Raw genomic sequence first — 17,392 nt, forward strand, 5'->3', positions numbered from 1 at the left:
TGTACTAATGTGTATATATGTATGTATGTGTGTATGTATATATGTATATGTATGTGTGTATGTATGTATGTTTGTGTATGTGTATGTATGTGTGCGCGCGTGTGTGTGTGTGTGTGTGTGTGTTTGAATTACTATGTCATTGGACAATGCCATGTTTAACATTTTGAAGAATCACCAAATGTCCACTTTTCTCATCTGTTCCTGAACTGACAATGACCCCTGTGCTGTGACTACATAATGCCCACCACACACCACACAGACATTTTGTGTTTACTTGACCAGTTCCCTGTGGGCTTCTCATCACACTGCTGCTCACGGTTCCAAGTCATGCCGTAGTGAGCCTCATGGCTGTGTCACCCCTCACTCTTGAAAATGCTGATTTGGAATTCCCAGAATAAATGGACACATGAAAAGTGGCATTTTATACTATTTTTAAAATTGTACATTATTGAGATTAAATGAGAGAATGTGCCGATTACCAATTAATTACGTCAGCATGCACTCCATAAATCATTCCCTCAACCCATTTCTCTTTTGGGAAGGATTTTGTGCAGCCCAAGGTGGTCTCAAACTCACTAAAGGCAACTTTTGAATTTCTGATCTTCCTGCCTCCGCCCGCTGAGTGCTGGGGTTAGCCAAGTGCTGGCCTTGAAGTCACAGAGATCCAACTTCATCTGCCTCCTGAGTGCTGGGATTTAATGGTGTGCACCCCCAACGCCCGCCATGATCATCAGATTCTTGTCTGTGGCCATCAGGTAATTCCTACAGCTGAGGTGGACTGAGCGAGTGAGTTTGTCTGAGTGCTCTGAGTCTGGCGCTGAGATGTGTATCACCATGCTGGTTTCTCTCCTCCTGTTTCTTCAGTAAACTGGGTATTTCCAGGCTGCACCTCTCCCAGAGGCCACGTTAGGCACCAAGCCTTTTCAAACTCATAGGAACAAGTACAGGGTGTTCTCAAACAAGTGGATGGGAATAAACTTTCATTTCCTATGTGCGGTGTGAGTTGGCACATGTAACTTAGGCCGGGAGCACTAAGAAAGATCCCTTATCAGATGTGTCGCTTTAAAAAAAAAAAAAAGCTAAGTAAATTTTCGTTTTAAGTTTCGTTTAAAGTTTTCGAGGGAGCAGGGCATGCGGGCACACAGCTTTAATCCCAGCACCTGGGAGCCAGAGGCGGGCAGATCTCTGAGTTCAAGGATTACCTAGTCTATATGGAGAGTTCCAGGACAGCCAGGGCTATAAAGAAAGACCCTGTTTCAAAAACAAAACAAGACAGAACAAAACAAAAAAAACTTTTCAAGGTGCTGGAGAGATGGCTCGGCAGCCGAGAGCACCGACTGCTCTTCCAGAGGACCCGGGTTTGATTCCTAGCACCCGCACAGCAGCTCCCCACTGTCTGTAACACCAATTCTAGGGGGAACCCTCTGTGGCCTCTGCAGGCACTGGACTCACACATGATGCAAAGTCCAATGCAGGCAAAACACGCAGAACACAAAAACCTTGGTAAATAAGAAACTTTCGCGCTCCTGGGGAGACGGGGAGTGGTTGCCACTAGAGCATGAGGCAGATCCTCAGAACACCTGAGCGTTTACAGTCTCAGCCCTCCTGCAGGGACATGGGGCCAGCTAGCCCTGCATACACAGTGTCAGACAGCAAGAGACCCCCATCTCTATCGGAAGGGAACGTGAGGGACCAACATCTGAGTTGTTCGCTGAATTCCACATATGTTCCTGGACTCACACAAGGCCACATCTAACGTTTCAGGGAATCATCAAACGTCCATTCCCCTCATTTGTTCCCGCCTCGACAAGGCCCCTAAGTTCTTTTTATGACCATATAATGTCGCCCCACACAGACCCCTTTCTCCTGAGGCATGCTAGCTCCACCTGATCCTTCTACGAGGGCACAGATGACCCCCCTTGTCCTCCTCCTGCAAGCACTCGGACTGTTCTTCCCTCATCCGGGGAAGGCAGGAGGGGGCTATTGAAGAGGGCAGGACATTGTCGGCTGAAGGAGCAGAGGTCCGTGAGCACTGATGTGTGAGTGAGTGTAGCTCGTTGGTCACAGGTCAAATCCAGGGAGAACAAAATGGGGCGTAGGGAACGGAGCAGGCCCAGGTCCTAGAAGGGTGGGCTTTGCCATGTGAGACGGCTAAGGAGACTGCAGAGACCCTCTGCTCAGCTCTCCCCTTCAAGCCTAAGACTCGCCAAACCCATTCGTTCAGTCCAGCTCCGCTGTAGGAATTACCTGATGGCCACATCATGGCTGGGCAGCAGTGGTGCACACCCTTAAACCCAGCACTCAGGAGGCAGACGCAGGTGAATCTCTGTGAGTTCAGGGCCAGCCTGGTCTAGAGTGAGTTCCAGGACAGCCTAGGCTACGCATACACAGAAAAGCCCTGTCCTGAAATAAATTTAAATAAATACATAAATAAATGTCTGTTCATTGTGGCCGGGTCTACTGAGTGAGTTTTAGGACAGTCACAGCCATACAGAGAAACCCTATCTCAAAAAACAAACAGCTACAAAAGAAAAAAGAATAAAGAATTTTTTCATCCCCTGGGCATATCTCTTTTCTCTTTACAAGAATGCGTTCTCTTTTCCGTTCTGTGGTCCAAGACTGAGACAGAGACCAGAGAAGGGAGAGGCTTAGGTAAGGTCATTTAGTCAGGGTCTAGATGGGGGTTGGAGACGAAGAACAGTAGGAGGGGTTTTAAAACAGAACAATTTTATTTTATACGCGTGAATGTTAATGCTTGCATCTAAACACGGGCACGGTGTGCATGCAGGGCCTGTGGAGGTCAGAAGAGGGCATCAGGTCCCCTAGAACGGGAGTTACAGGTGGTTGGGGGCTGCCCTGTGTGAGGTGGGAACTGAGTCCAGGTCCTCTGCAAGAGCAGCAAGGGCTCTTAGCCACTGAGCCATCTCTCCATCCCCAGGAGGAGCTCCTATCAAGTGGAGGGGACACCCTAGAGAGGAAACGGAGATGGCTCTGATATTCCCATGCAAGGCCTGCTGAGGTCTTCCCACTGCTTCTCACGATCAAGGCCAGGGCTGGAGCCAGGGCTGCTCACACCTATAACCCAGTACGTGGCAGCTGAGCAGGGAGAGCCCTGGGTTCAAGGGCAGCCTGGACTACAGAGTGAAGTGCTATCCCGAAGGAAGGAAGGAAGGAAGGAAGGAAGGAAGGAAGGAAGGAAGGAAGGAAGGAAGGAAGAAGGCAGGCAGGCAGCCCAGACCAACCAGGGTGGTCTTTTAATGTCCTGAGGCCAGACATTGCACACGGCGATCAGAAGGGAATTGAAGACTCCAAGAACTCAGCCATGGCTGAGAGGGAAATAAGATCCAAGTCCATTTTCAACAGCTCCAGCCAGCATCTTCTGCCCCTCCCCTCCCTTCCCTTCCCTTCCCCTCCTCCTCCCCTTCCTCCCTCCTCTCCCTCCCCCACACTCCTCACTGTGTGTTGTTAAACTCACATCAATGTACCGCTGTGAACCATTCTACCCTCCTAATCGCTCATCTCTGTTCTGACGCCCACCACGGTTCACATCCAAGCCACTCGGGTCACACTAGTCTCTCAAAGTGTCACCATCCACATCACTGGGCTTTAAAGAGGCAAGGTCTTTGTTTGCTTTTTTTTTTAATTTTTCATTTTTTTTTACCCCATCTGGTCTGTTGCACACAAAGGTCTCTATGCTGGCTTTTGAGCTGTGGTTTGGATTTCCAGGTTGGGGTGCATGGTGGGATGCTTGGAAATCCAGTGGGAACGGTGGAAATAACTCGGTAATGTGCCTGCTGCCTATCTTGGACCCTGTTCTATTTCTGTACAGAGACACCACGACCAAGACAGCTTACAGGAGAACGAGTTTATTTGGGGCTTACAGTTCCAGGGGGCGAGTCCGTGACCATCATGGCTGTGAGCATGGTAACAGACGTGCACTTGTGAGCTGACACAGGAGCTGAGAGCACACACACACACACACACACACACACACACACACACACACACACGGATTCAGACACAGCAAGAGGTGCAGAGAGACACTGGGACTGCACCACTCTTTTGAAACCTCCAAGTCTGCCCCAGTGATGCAGCTTCACCCCTGAATCCTTCCCAAACAGTTCCATAATATGGCGGCCAAGCATTCAAACATAGGAGCCTACGGGGTCGGCCTCACTCAAACCACTGCACCACCCAAGCGGGATACGCTGGTGTGAGGGTGAGAGTTATGGAAGACGCTGGGGTAGGGCTACAGTTGTTTATTTAGAGCGCTGTCGCTCTTCCTGATCAGGACCTGTGCTCACAACCATCACTAACTCCAGATCTGGGATCTGATGCCCTCTTCTGGCTCCCAGGATCCCAAGGCACACATGTAGTGAACATACACCCATGCAGGCAAAACCCTTATGAGATAAAGTAAGTCTAAAACAATTTTTAAAAAGTTAGACGTCATGCATATTTGTAGTTCTAGCCCTAGGGAGGCACAGACAGGTACCTAAGACTTGTTGGCCAGACAGCATGGCCAAGTCTGAGAATCTCAGGTCCTAGTGAGAGATCCCATCTCAAAAACCAAGGTGGACAGCTCCTGAGTTAACCTTGGCCTCCACATGCACATATACACACAAGAAAACACACACATACACACTCATATACTCACACACATTAACACACACCTACATATACTCACACATTCATACACACATTCACACACTGTCTCAAACCTACAAACACATACACTCACACAGCAACGCACTCTCACACATTCACACACACTTACACATACATATACATACACACACTCACACACCTATACAACACACACACACACTCCAATAAAAGCCAGTTCATGGGGCTGGGGATTTAGCTCAGTGGTAGAGCGCTTACCTAGGAAGCGCAAGGCCCTGGGTTCGGTCCCCAGCTCCGAAAAAAAGAACCAAAAAAAAAAAAAAAAAAAAAGCCAGTTCATTCAGAGTTAAGTCACACTCTGTCAGACTCAGTATTTTATGCCGTCATCCATAGTGTCATCTGTCCCTAACACCAGGATTGCCACCAGCACCCTCAATGACATCAGAGAAGAGAGTCGCCATGAGGAGAGGGGTGAGGGAAGGTGAAGCCAACGTACAAATTACTGCCAAATTCTCTCTGAACAAAAGGCCTACAGATTTAGATTTGAGGAATTTCCCAGAATCCAACGTAAAAAGAGAGGGATGACCACTGATTATTTACACTATAAATGCTATAGTGATGATGATGATGATGATGATGATGATGATGGTGATGGTGATGATGATGATGATGTAATAAATCAAAGGAAATGAGGCACCTGAGCTGTGCACTGCAGGCCATGCCTGGATCACCAGCACTGATGTGGAGAGTCAAGAAGATTATGGATTCAAGGCTATCCTCAGCAACACAGTGAGTTTATGGCCAACCTGGGCTACACAAGACCCAGTCTCAAAACAAACACAAAACAAAAATAAATAAATAAAAACCCCAACAATAGGATCCCATTCCTGTTTAAAACCCTTCCGTTAGCTCCCATTGCTAGGGGCTGACATCCTGGTCCTTAACTGAGTCCCTTGGACCTCCCAAGACCTGTTCCTCTCCCAGCCTGCTTATGACTCTTCCTCAACACACACGCACACACGCACACGCACACACACGCACACACGCACACGTGTGCACATGCACACACACGCACACACATGCACATGCACACACACATGCACAGGCACACGCACACACATGCACATGCACACACATACATGCACAGGCACACACACACACATGCACACGCGCGCATACACACATGCACACACACATGCACACACGTGCACACACACGCATGCACATGCACACACATACATGCACAGGCACAGGCACACGCACAGGCACACGCACACACTGCACACACACGCACACATGCCCATGCACACACACATGCACATGCACACAAACACACACATGCACACGCGCGTGCATACACACATGCACACATGCACATGCACACACACATGCACACACAACACACACACACACACACACTTCACTCCAAGTGTGTACAACCTATCTGAACCTTCCTGTGGGCTGCCTGAGGGTAGGAACTGTGTCCGAGGCGTCTTTAAGGTAAGCACGCATCTATACCTGGGGCAGCTCCTCTATCCTACCCCCCAGAGACAACTCTCACCACGTGCTTGTCAGCACACACCAAACGACCTGGCCCTCACCATTGCCCATCAGCACACACCAAACGACCTGGCCCTCACCATTGCCCATCAGCACACACCAAACGACCTGGCCCTCATCATTGCCCATCAGCACACACCAAACGACCTGGCCCTCACCATTGCCCGTCAGCACACACTGAACACTGCGGACAGAGTCCTTCCTCTGAGCTTTCTCTGGAAGTGTCTGGGGCAGTCGGGAGCTGACTGGGATGCACCTGGTCAGCAGCTTGGGTCTGTGTGTGTCCGGGTTCCTGGTGCTTTCTTGGCTCTGGAACTTGGTCACTGTCCACCCTCAGTGGGTCCCCACCCTCTTCTTGCTCTCATGATGCATTCGAAGTGGGAGAATGCTAGCGCTCGTGACCTCTGCCTGTTTTCGCTCTAGGTGAGCGCCTTTTGTGTCTATTGCTGTGATGAGACACCATGACCAAAAGTAACTTGGCAAGGGGATGATGTCTTTCATGTACACTTTCACATCGCTGTTCATCATTGAAGGAAGTCAGAACAGGAACTCACATGGGGCAGGAACGTGGAGGCAGGAGCTGATCCAGAGGCCGTGGAGGGTGCTGCTTACTGGCTTGCTCTTCAATGCTTTCTTATAGAACCAAGGAGTACCAGCCCAGCGGTGACTCCTCCCACAGTGGACTGGGCTGGGCCCTCCCCCATTGATTATTTATTAAGAAACTGCCCTACAGACTTTCCTGCCTCCAGCTAATTGTGCGACATTTTTTCCGTTGACTCCAGCTTGTGTCGAGTTGATAGAAACCTTGCTGGCACAGTGACTGAGAGGCGACAGAGACGTCAGAAGAAACAAATCCTTCTTCCAGGTGCTTCTTGGCAACGCTGGGAAACCACTGCTCCAGGGGGTCATCCGGAAGCTTTCTGAGGGGCAGACTGGACTGCAGAAGAAAGTTCCCAGATGGGGCCAGCACAGTCCCTGGGGTGACTTAGGGCAAGGTATGCGCTCCAGACATGGGTGAGGGGTATGAGGAAAGTTTGGGGTTTACCAGAAGGCCCCCTTACCCAAGGAGAACCAAGCCCTCATTCTGAGCCCTGGGCTGTGGGCCAAACTGTGCTGTGGTTGTAAATACACAAGATTGACCTAAAGCGTTACAGGACAAAGGCCACCGAGGACAGCGGGCATCATGCCCAGGGGACCTGTTCCCCTTATGTAGCGTTGAAGGACTAATAAGTAGGTCGGGCCTCACTGCTTTCTCCACACCCAGCTGGCCTCCTATGGCAGCCTGGGGTTCCCCCTCCCCTACCTGGTTCCTGAACTCCAATGTGTAAAGGCTCAAGCCGTAGACACCATGATCTCCGATAGATGGCAACACTTCCCTTTAGATAGAATCTGTAGAATTGTGGGTGATGGGGGAGGGCCCAGGCCTGGACCAGCCCCCTGAGGGGCTGGATTCTGGCTACAGATTCTCCACTCATCAGTACAACCATTTCCACCTCCAGAGTCCAAGGGTCCATGTGGTAAGCAGACTGAACCGTCCTAGATACCAAAGAGGGACACCTTGTGGGTGGGTAGCATGGGCTTCGAAGACCTGCTGGACAAGGTGGGCGGCTTTGGGCCCTTCCAACTTCGGAATCTGGTTCTGATGGCCCTGCCCCGAATGCTGCTCCCCATGCACTTTCTCCTGCCCGTCTTCATGGCCGCTGTGCCTGCCCACCATTGTGCCCTGCCCGGTGCCCCTGCCAACCTCAGTCACCAGGACTTATGGCTGGAAGCCCATCTACCCCGGGAGACTGACGGCAGCTTTAGCTCCTGCCTCCGATTTGCCTATCCCCAGACTGTCCCCAATGTCACTTTGGGGACAGAGGTGTCCAACTCTGGGGAGCCTGAGGGTGAGCCCCTCACGGTGCCCTGCTCTCAGGGCTGGGAGTACGACCGCTCAGAATTCTCCTCCACCATTGCAACTGAGGTACCCAGGCCCAGAGGGTGAGGGATGTGTGAGTGGGTTGGGCCTGCCGTTCTGTTGGGGGTGGTGTGGGCCCGAGATAACCTTCCTGTCTTCTCAGAGCTTCTCTTCCCTGTGTGTAGAGAGCCAGTGGATTTAAAGCTGGATTCAGTTCATTTGTTTATAATTCACCTGAGGTCTAAGGGCAGCTCCATGGGGTTGGAACAGAGGCCGAGAAGTATATCCCTGTAGTAAGAGAAAGAGAAACTGCAGAAGCCTCCATTTCTCCCCTCTTTCTCATTTCTATCCCAGGGCTGGGATTTATCTGATTCATCCAGAGAGGAAGGGGGGTGGGGGGACTCCCCGAGGAGAGAGACGACCGCATTCCTTGGTGGTGGTGATGGACCTCCATGGGAAAAAGCTCAGCTTCGGGACTAGGGAGAGGCAAAGTCTTTGCTTTCTGACGCTGAGGTTGATGGCTAGGGATGGGGTATCTTCCAGAAAGTCAGAGTCACCTGGGAGCCTGGAGAGGAGGGGCTGGTGCTGGCTGGAGAGGGGCTCATACACATAGAGGGCCTTCCCTGCCTGTCTTCGCAGTGGGATCTTGTGTGTCAGCAGAGAGGACTGAACAAAATTACGTCCACCTGCTTCTTCATTGGTGTGCTGGTGGGAGCCGTGGTGTATGGATACTTGTCTGACAGGTGAATTAAGGGACCAGCGTGGGGACAGGCCTCATCATCTGTATCCGGGAAGCCCCATGGAGGACCTGACCTTGCATGGCCCTTGGCAGGTTTGGCAGGCGCCGGCTTCTGCTGGTGGCCTACGTGAGCTCCCTGGTGCTGGGTCTGATGTCTGCAGCCTCCATCAACTACATCATGTTCGTAGTCACCCGTACACTCACCGGCTCAGCCCTGGCTGGCTTCACCATCATTGTGCTCCCACTGGGTGAGGCAGACAAACATGGGCGAGGCCCAGAGGGAGGCCGCTGGGGTGAGAGGGTCCCTGCTAACGGTCTCCCCGTCTCCCGTGCTGGCTCCTAGAGTTGGAGTGGCTGGATGTGGAGCACCGCACTGTGGCCGGGGTCATCAGCACCGTCTTCTGGTCGGGAGGCGTGCTGCTGCTGGCACTGGTGGGCTACCTGATCCGGAGCTGGCGCTGGCTTCTGCTGGCTGCCACCCTGCCGTGTGTCCCAGGCATCATCAGCATCTGGTGAGAGTGGCGAGCAAGTGGGAGTGGGAGACACAACCCAGGCACAAGCAGTTAGAGACGAAGATTCAAAGACAGGGGCGGGAGAAGTGGCTTAGCTGTAAGCACACACCACTCTTCTGAAGGACCCGTAGCAGGCAGAGTGAAAGTCAGTCTGAGAGATCAGACACCTCTGGGCTCTGTGGGCCACGCATACATACACACACCACACACTCGTACTCGAAGACACACACATACAGACACAGATACACACATAGACACACCCAAATACAGATACATACATCCAAACACACACACACACACACACACACACACACAGGCACACACACAGATACATGTATCCAAACACACACACACACACACACACACACAGGCACATACACACACACAGATACATATATCCAAACACACACACATAGGCATACACACACACACACACACAGATACATATATCCAAACACACACACACACAGATACATATATCCAAACACACACACACACAGATACATATATCCAAACACACACACACACACACACACACACATACAGGCACACACAGAGCCCTAAAAATAATAGAAACAAATAAACAAAGAACAAGAAGACCGAGGGCCAGGCTGGGGATGAGTTCAGTTGGTAAAGTGTTTTCCTGCCACACACAAACCCTGGGTTTATTATCTTCAGAACTGACTAAGCCAGTTGTGATGGTGTGTACCTCCATTCACAATACTTAAGAGGTAGAGGCATAAGATCAGAAGTTCAAGGTCATGCTCACCTACCTAGGGAATTTAAGGGCAGCCTGGGTTACAGAAGTTCCTGCCTTGAAAAAAAAAAAAAAAGAGGAAAGAAAATAAAAGAAAACATCTGGAGAACTTGGAAGATCTCTCAGTTGGTAAAATGCTTGCCATGCAAGCACTAGGACCCGAGTTCAGACCCCCAGAACCCATGTAGGAGCCTGGCACAGAGGTGAGCATTTATAACCTCTTGGGAGGCTGAGATGGGAAGATCTGACACTTGCTGGCCAGCTGCTCTACCTGGATAGGGGAGTTCCAGGCTCAATGAGAGCCTGTCTCGAAAATCTAAGGTGGAGAGTACTTAAGCTAGACCCGGCATGTCACCCCTGCATACATGTGTGTACATATACAAACATGTATAAATTCATAACACACACAGCAGGGGGGAGTCTAAGAGATGCAGAAACAGAATCGGAGACCAAGAGTCAAAACGATATCAAGGGAAGTCAGAAAACTGGAAAGCGACAGAAAGAAGAGGGCACAAGACACAGAGGCAGAGAACAGACGTGAAGAGACAGACGGCCCGGAGAGAGGCAGTAACAGAGATGGAGCCGAAAGGCCAATTCAAAGGGTCCCGTGGAAAGACAGCAAAGACAGTGATGAAGGAGTCAGACGTTGCCAAGTGGAGGCTAGGGTTGGCCTTCAAGGGACAGGGATGGAGCACGGCCAGCATGGTGATGGGAACTGAGGCAGGAGAACGGAGGGCCTGTAAGGTGGGGACAGCGTTAGCTCCTGACGGTGAACTGTGTATCAGTCTGTCTGTCCGGCCTCCATCTGCATCCCCATGCCACAGTGCTGGCTGCTGGTGTGAGCTAAGGTTCTGAGGGTAAGGAAGGGACCCATGGAGGACTGGCGGAACCCAGGCCTGAACAAAGCCATAAGGGGAGAAGAGGTAGCTTTAACAAGAGGGGCCTGAACAAGAGAGCAAGGGGCCGGGCAGTAGACATGGAGGAGGGGACTGCATGGCTGAGAACCTGGAGTGAGCAGCCTAGGATCTCAAGGGCAGAGGTGGTCTGCAAGGCTGGCTTCTGGCTGAAGGTCCTCTGGCTTCTCCCTTAGGTGGGTTCCTGAGTCTGCACGGTGGCTTCTAACCCAGGGTCGTGTGGAGGAGGCAAAAAAATACTTGCTGAGCTGTGCCAAGCTCAATGGGCGGCCCGTGGGTGAGGGCAGCCTGAGCCAGGAGGTGAGGGTGTGGACATGTATGAGAGAGTACATGGGGATGGGTGGGGAGTTCCTGTCTGAGCGCCCCTCCATCCTGGGCCCACCATATAGGACCAGCTCTCCAGTGGAGAGCTCCAGGCTTCGGAATACCCCGCCTGGCTCTGATGGGTCATCACCTTTCCTCTCGGCCCTCCATGTGTACTCCCAGCCCAGGACTGCTGAGGACACAGAGAAGCAGAGAGAACACACTGGCTCCTGAGACAAGCTCTAAGGTGGAAATCTTGCTTTCTTCCCCAACCAGGCCCTGAACAACGTGGTCACCATGGAAAGGGCGTTGCAAAGACCCTCATACTTAGACCTGTTCCGAACATCTCAGCTCCGACATATCTCACTGTGCTGCATGATGGTGTGGTAAGATGGGGTCGAGTTGTATCTGGTGGAGTGAGGGTGTGGGAGGGAGGGGCCAAGATTGTAACTGGGGAGGGTAGAGTGATCATCCTGGAGCTGGGAAGGGGAAATCTGACTACCACAGGTCCAGTGTAGTCGGCAACAGAGACACGTAGGCCCAACTTTAGGCTCTATGACTTCCTTACCGTGTGACCCTGGACAACTGTCTAACCACTCTGATCCTTAACATCTATTTTTGTAAAACGAGCAGTTTTCTGTTAATTCCTGTGTCACAGGGTTGCTGCTAAGATTGGGGTAAAGGTGCTTTGGCCACTGGTATCTACTTGGGGATTGTGGATGGCTGGGGGAAGAGGGGCAGAGCCTGGGCTGCGGTCTCTGAAGTGCCAAGTGGCAGGAGAGGGTTCTTGAGGGGCACTGCAACTCCATTCAGGTTTGGAGTGAACTTTTCCTACTACGGCCTGACTCTGGACGTGTCTGGGCTGGGGCTGAACGTGTACCAGACACAGCTGCTGTTTGGGGCTGTGGAGCTCCCCTCCAAAATTATGGTCTACTTCCTTGTGCGCCGTCTGGGACGCCGTCTCACGGAGGCTGGGATGCTGCTGGGCGCTGCTCTGACCTTTGGCACCAGCCTGCTGGTATCCTTGGGTAAGCCAGGCCTGGCAGTTCCTTCTGCCCTCTGTGGGGACTCTGCCTCGCATCCAGGGGGCTCCTGGCTCCATCCCCTCCCTGAGGAATCCCTTTCCCTCCAGAGACTAAGTCATGGATCACTGCTCTGGTGGTGGTGGGGAAAGCTTTTTCTGAAGCTGCTTTTACTACGGCCTACCTGTTCACGTCCGAGTTGTACCCTACTGTGCTCAGGTAAGCCAGGGACCCAGGCGACTGCCCTGCCTTAACCTAGGTGTCTGTGTTCACACACTGCCCACCCATTCTTTAGCTATAGCCAGATACATCGATGCACCATGGGTATTTGTCCAAATCTTGGGGAGCACAGGGAACTTGATCTTCTGTACTGGGATTGCCTGCACAGGAGGGGAGCCTTGTGACGAACGGCCCCCTCTTCCTTTCCTGAACAGACAGACAGGATTGGGACTTACTGCACTCATGGGCAGGCTAGGGGCCTCTCTGGCCCCACTGGCGGCCTTGCTGGATGGAGTGTGGCTGTTGCTGCCCAAAGTTGCTTACGGGGGGATTGCCCTGGTGGCTGCCTGCACTGCACTCCTGCTGCCTGAGACGAAGAAGGCACAGCTGCCAGAGACCATCCAGGATGTGGAGAGGAAGAGGTATGTGTGCGAGTGCGTGCGTGTGTGCGTGTGTGTGTGTGTGAGTGCGTGTGTGTGTGTGCGTGTGTGTGCATGTGAGTGTGTGTGAGTGTGTGAGTGTGTGCATGTGAGTGTGTGTGTATGTGTGTAAGAGTGTGTGAGTGTGGATTCAGATGCCTAAGGCCCTGACACTTAGGATGCAAAGGGAAGACAGTTGCACAGTTACACTTGCTACCTATACATATGTGCACAGGTGAGTGTTTGGGTGTGTATATCCTGGTGTGTATAACGTGTCATATAAAATCAAACATGTCTGTCCTTACCTTTATATATTCACGAATGCCCAAAAGAGAGGCACATATGCACTCTGAGCTATATACACCAAGAATATGTCCAGACAAGTGACTTACTTGTAGGAGGATGCGTGCATATATTTGAGGAGCTGGGACAGCCCCGAGCCAGTCCTTGTAGGCTCCAGGACTAACCCCCGACCACATTCCTGACACCTTTCTTATGGCCTTGTCCAGTACCCAGGAGGAAGATGTGTAGGTCCGGGACTGAGTTGGACTAGCGACAGTTCTCCACAGGAGCTGGGCACAGAAGGCAGCCTCTTGTGACTGGGACATCAGACTCCTCCACCTAAGGATGGAGCTGCTCCTGATGCCCTCTGCCTGTGCTCTCCAGCAGCAGAACAACTTCCCGCAGCACTGGGCCGCTGGGATTCTGGACTCCCCTCTCATGGCCGGGGGCTTCTATAAATAAAGACGGTTGCTCATGGGTTGGGGCAGCAGTGAGATTGGGGGAAACCCTCAGATGGAAAGCCACTGACTTGATCTGATTCCAGTCTTACACTGCCCATCTCCCAGGTGGACGGCGAAACCTCCTAGTGGACAGGATGTTTTGTGGTGCTCAAATTGAACAAGGTCATCCTAGGAATGTCGTTAAAGCACAGTCCTGTAGTCATTTTTAGTACCGGGAGGCCGGTGGGTGTACTGTCTCCGGTGGAAGGGTAGATCAGCACAACTCCGGGGCAGGGGACCAATAGATGGTTTTCTTGTTGCCAGGGCTCCCTCTGAAGTAGCAGACTCGTACCCTACCCCTCAAATCACTATCTGGGCTTCACACCTAAAGAAAGTGAGCTAGCGGGTGGTAGGTAGGGCACACCTTTAATTCCAGCACTCCAGAGGCAGAGGCGAGCAGAGTCTGGGGCCAGCCTGGCCTACAAAGCTAGTTGCAGGGCTGCACAAAGAAACCTTTCTAGAAAAAACAAAACAGTCATAAAACAAAACAAAACAAAAAAGAACCAAAGGTATGGGGATTGACATTTTATTACGGAATCCAGAGAGCTCGACGACCTTTATGAATACACTTTATGAAACTCAAGCATTGCTGAGAGAAGGACTGGGAGCCCAGGCAACCACCATTCTAAGCGTGTGTGTGTGTGTGTGTGTGTGTGTGTGTGTGTGTGTGTGCCTCCAGTTAGGAATGGGGAAACACAGAAGTGGGAGAGACAGTCTAGACTCAGGTCTACCACAGAGCCTACACCTAGGTCCCAGCCCCCAGGATGTCGCCTGCTTCCTCCCCAAAGGACTAGAGAATTCCGGAGCTTCCAGAGGACTTCGGAGGAAAGGTGGAAAGCTGGCATGAGGTTGTCACTCCCGTGAGTGGCTCATTTGGGTCTTATGTCCACTGGGTCATAGATGTAGCAGCCCACATCGCCAATGTTCACACCTGAGGGAGAGAGCCCTGTCACCAAGGGCTTTGGTGGAAAGGGAGTTGGGTTGAGGACTAAAGGGAGAGGGGAGACTCCTGAGATATCTGACCACAAGGAAAGTTGTCCACACATTCTCATACACCATAACACATTAGGCCCAGTGTCTGGGGTCAGGTTGCCCACCTTTGGGGCCAAACAGGTAGCCATAGCAGGGGATGTGGCAGTAAGGCATGCCATCATGCTGGAACACAGAAAAAGAATCCTCTCAGCCTTTCTTCCTGCTTCTAGACGCCTTCCTCCCAGCACAGCCTCCCTTCCCTCCTGCTCACCTCCGCGTGACTCCCAGCAGTCAGGGTCTTCCTGCAACGTTGGCACCTCAGGCACGGTCGGTGCCAATTTCTGCCCAAAGACATCACCTTCTCAGCTGTTGGTGGAGAACAGTGACGGTTCCTCCATTCTAGGGATGGGGCAGGGACAACTACCTGCCTTGAGTCACCTCCCTACCCTCTGCTGCCTAAAGAAAGCTCTCCAAGCTCTGTCGTCACTTACCGAAATAGACAGGATCCCCACATCCAGGGCATAGTGACGTCTCCCCAGTGAATGTCTTCAAGTAGGGAGGGCCTTTAATGGAAGAGGCTCCAGATGGGGCTGTGCTGGGGGCCAGACCCTAAGCAGGGCCCTCTACCCCTGCCTGTATATGGCACTGTCCTCACCCCCATCCACACCTCCCACCCCCGACCCCCGACCCCAGGCGGCCGTGAGCTCTGCACACAGTCCTTTCTGACTCATCCCACCCAGCTCATCATCTACTGCAGGGTCACCTGCTTCCTCACCCTCTCCCAGGCCTCAAGAGCCCACTGGTTCGACGGCTCAGTGCTGCTAGTAACTCAATCATGAGGAAACCTGAGCTGATACAGGAGCCGGCCAGGGCAGCGGTGTCAGGTGTTGAGGAACATGGCGTCACTGCCCACTACGGGAGTATGAGGAAGGGCCGGGCACCAAGCTGAGAGGTTGGCCCCATCCTAGGGAGCCTTTGCTTTAGATCTTTCCAGCTATGCCCTGGCTGGGGGAAGGGGCCCGATTTCCAGGTCAGCCTTGCTTCTGATTAGTGGCCATCTGTCTTCTCTGGGCATCTCTTATAAAATGAAGGTGATCATGCTATCTTTCCAATTTACCTTTTAAACTCAACTCACATGAGAGCAGGAAAACAGGGCCAGCAACAGAACTGCCAAGAGCAGTTACAGTGTCTGCTGTAGCCCGAGGAAGGGTCAGAAGGAGAACAACTGATCCCCGCCTTCACTTACTTTTCTTGGCCCGGGGGAGGCCAGTCCTTGGCCTGGGGGGGCTGAAGTTGCTGGGGCTGAGGGAAATACTGCTGGCAGGAGGGGGACTTGGGGGGTTGTAGAGATAGCAGCCCACACCACCAATGTTGACCCCTGCAGAGAGAAGACCCAATAATGGAGGTCAGGCTCCAGTTTCTAACCACAGGGAGAGTTTGTGGCCCCTGGCCCCTTCTAGGCTGGAACTTACCTCTAGGTCCAAAGAGAGCCCCATAGCAAGGCTTGTGGCAGTATGGCCTCCCGTTGTGCTGGGCACAAGCACAGGCAGAGGGAAGGGTCACTCAGGGCCAAAGGGGCATGCATGCCTGTACAGGCCTTCTCAATACAGGCTGTCAGGTGCTTATGTGCACTGTTACTAGTCTGATGGCTCAAGTATGGTGAGTGATAGGCTAGCACGTCAGAATTGCCATTCTGGTCTAGGGGTTGACAGAGTGGGATACAGAGCAACTGCTTACCCCTCCCTCAGAACCATGCATGGGTCAGCAGCAGCACAGAGCCTGCCAAACTCCGGTGCATTTGAGGATGCTCAATGAACGGGTGGATCGCCCTGAGCTCCCTTGCTGAGGTTGCCTTTGGCAGGCTTCCAAGGCTGAAATTGGGGTCTGCAGGGGTAGGGGGTGTGACAAAGGGCTGTCACCCTGGTCGGGCCTCACCTCTGCATGCCCGCCAGGGGACAAGATGCTGTGACAGCGCTCGCATTTCAGGCAGAAACGGTGCCAGTGCTTGCCTACGGAGCTCACTTTCTCAGCTGTGGGAAACAAGGTGGATCCAGGCTGCAAGGAGTTCGTTCAACTTCCTTCGTCAACGCCAGACGCCCTCCTTTTGCCCTTTCCGCCTTCTAGGAAAACCAGCCCAGCCAGCCTTGCTCCCTAGAGACAACTGTCTCCAGGAAGCTCCATCCCACCCTCCTGCCTCCTGCCTTGGGCTCTTGGAGGTGTGGCAGGCACGGCGCGTATTCAAGCACACACACAAACACACACTCAATGATACCGGGGCCCCGGGGGCTCACGATTGTCTTTACTCCTCCTTGGTCCCAGCCTCACCAAAGTAAACGGGTTGCTGGCAACGCGGACAAGTCCAGCTCATGGTTCTTCATGAGGCAGCTTAGTCCAAGCAGCGACTATAGGTGCCCGCCCGCAGGTGTGTCCCGCCCCTCCCTAGCCCCGCCCACTGTTCAGCTTTGAGTCCATCGAGTTGTGGCTGCTCATTGGGCACCAAAAACTTAAGAACTGAGGGGCCCAGGCTACTTATCGATTTACTTTAAAGAACTTCAAAGTGGGATACAGACTTGGGAGAAAAGGAGCCCTGAGGTCAGTGGGTTTCTGGGTCAGTGAGAAGCAAGCAAGGCACGTGCAGGCATAGTGGTTTCATTCCTCCTTAGTGCA

The 17,392-nt window shown here is 52.4% G+C and overlaps 2 protein-coding genes across 8 annotated transcripts; one reads left to right on the top strand and one right to left on the bottom strand.

The window, feature by feature from the left end:
- Window positions 1-6,927: 6,927 nt before the first annotated feature.
- On the top strand, window positions 6,928-13,731 carry Slc22a7 (solute carrier family 22 member 7). Of its 4 annotated transcripts, none has more exons than XM_087567905.1 (10): window positions 6,928-7,703; window positions 8,726-8,829; window positions 8,919-9,073; window positions 9,169-9,337; window positions 11,185-11,308; window positions 11,588-11,697; window positions 12,125-12,339; window positions 12,444-12,552; window positions 12,768-12,974; window positions 13,481-13,731. In XM_087567905.1, exons 1-10 carry the CDS (start codon window positions 7,593-7,595, stop codon window positions 13,500-13,502), a joined length of 1,326 nt encoding a protein of 441 aa, XP_087424031.1. In that variant the 5' UTR covers window positions 6,928-7,592; the 3' UTR covers window positions 13,503-13,731. The 4 variants fall into 4 exon arrangements, with proteins under 4 accessions (XP_087424031.1, XP_087424033.1, XP_087424032.1 ...); XM_087567907.1 differs by having other exon boundaries at window positions 6,928-7,181; NM_053537.2 differs by lacking the exon at window positions 6,928-7,703 and adding an exon at window positions 7,747-8,152 and having other exon boundaries at window positions 13,481-13,517.
- A 528-nt stretch (window positions 13,732-14,259) lies between these two features.
- Window positions 14,260-17,167, bottom strand: Crip3 (cysteine-rich protein 3). Of its 4 annotated transcripts, NM_001109303.2 has the most exon segments (8): window positions 14,260-14,684; window positions 14,851-14,908; window positions 14,997-15,091; window positions 15,217-15,288; window positions 15,972-16,103; window positions 16,198-16,255; window positions 16,661-16,755; window positions 17,051-17,102. In NM_001109303.2, coding segments are annotated over 8 exon segments (615 nt in total). In that variant the 5' UTR covers window positions 17,094-17,102; the 3' UTR covers window positions 14,260-14,622.
- Window positions 17,168-17,392: the final 225 nt, after the last annotated feature.

Source organism: Rattus norvegicus, chromosome 9 (genome assembly GCF_021556685.1).
Source record: "Rattus norvegicus strain SHRSP/BbbUtx chromosome 9, alternate assembly SHRSP_T2T, whole genome shotgun sequence".
Classification (NCBI taxonomy): Eukaryota; Metazoa; Chordata; class Mammalia; order Rodentia; family Muridae; genus Rattus; species Rattus norvegicus.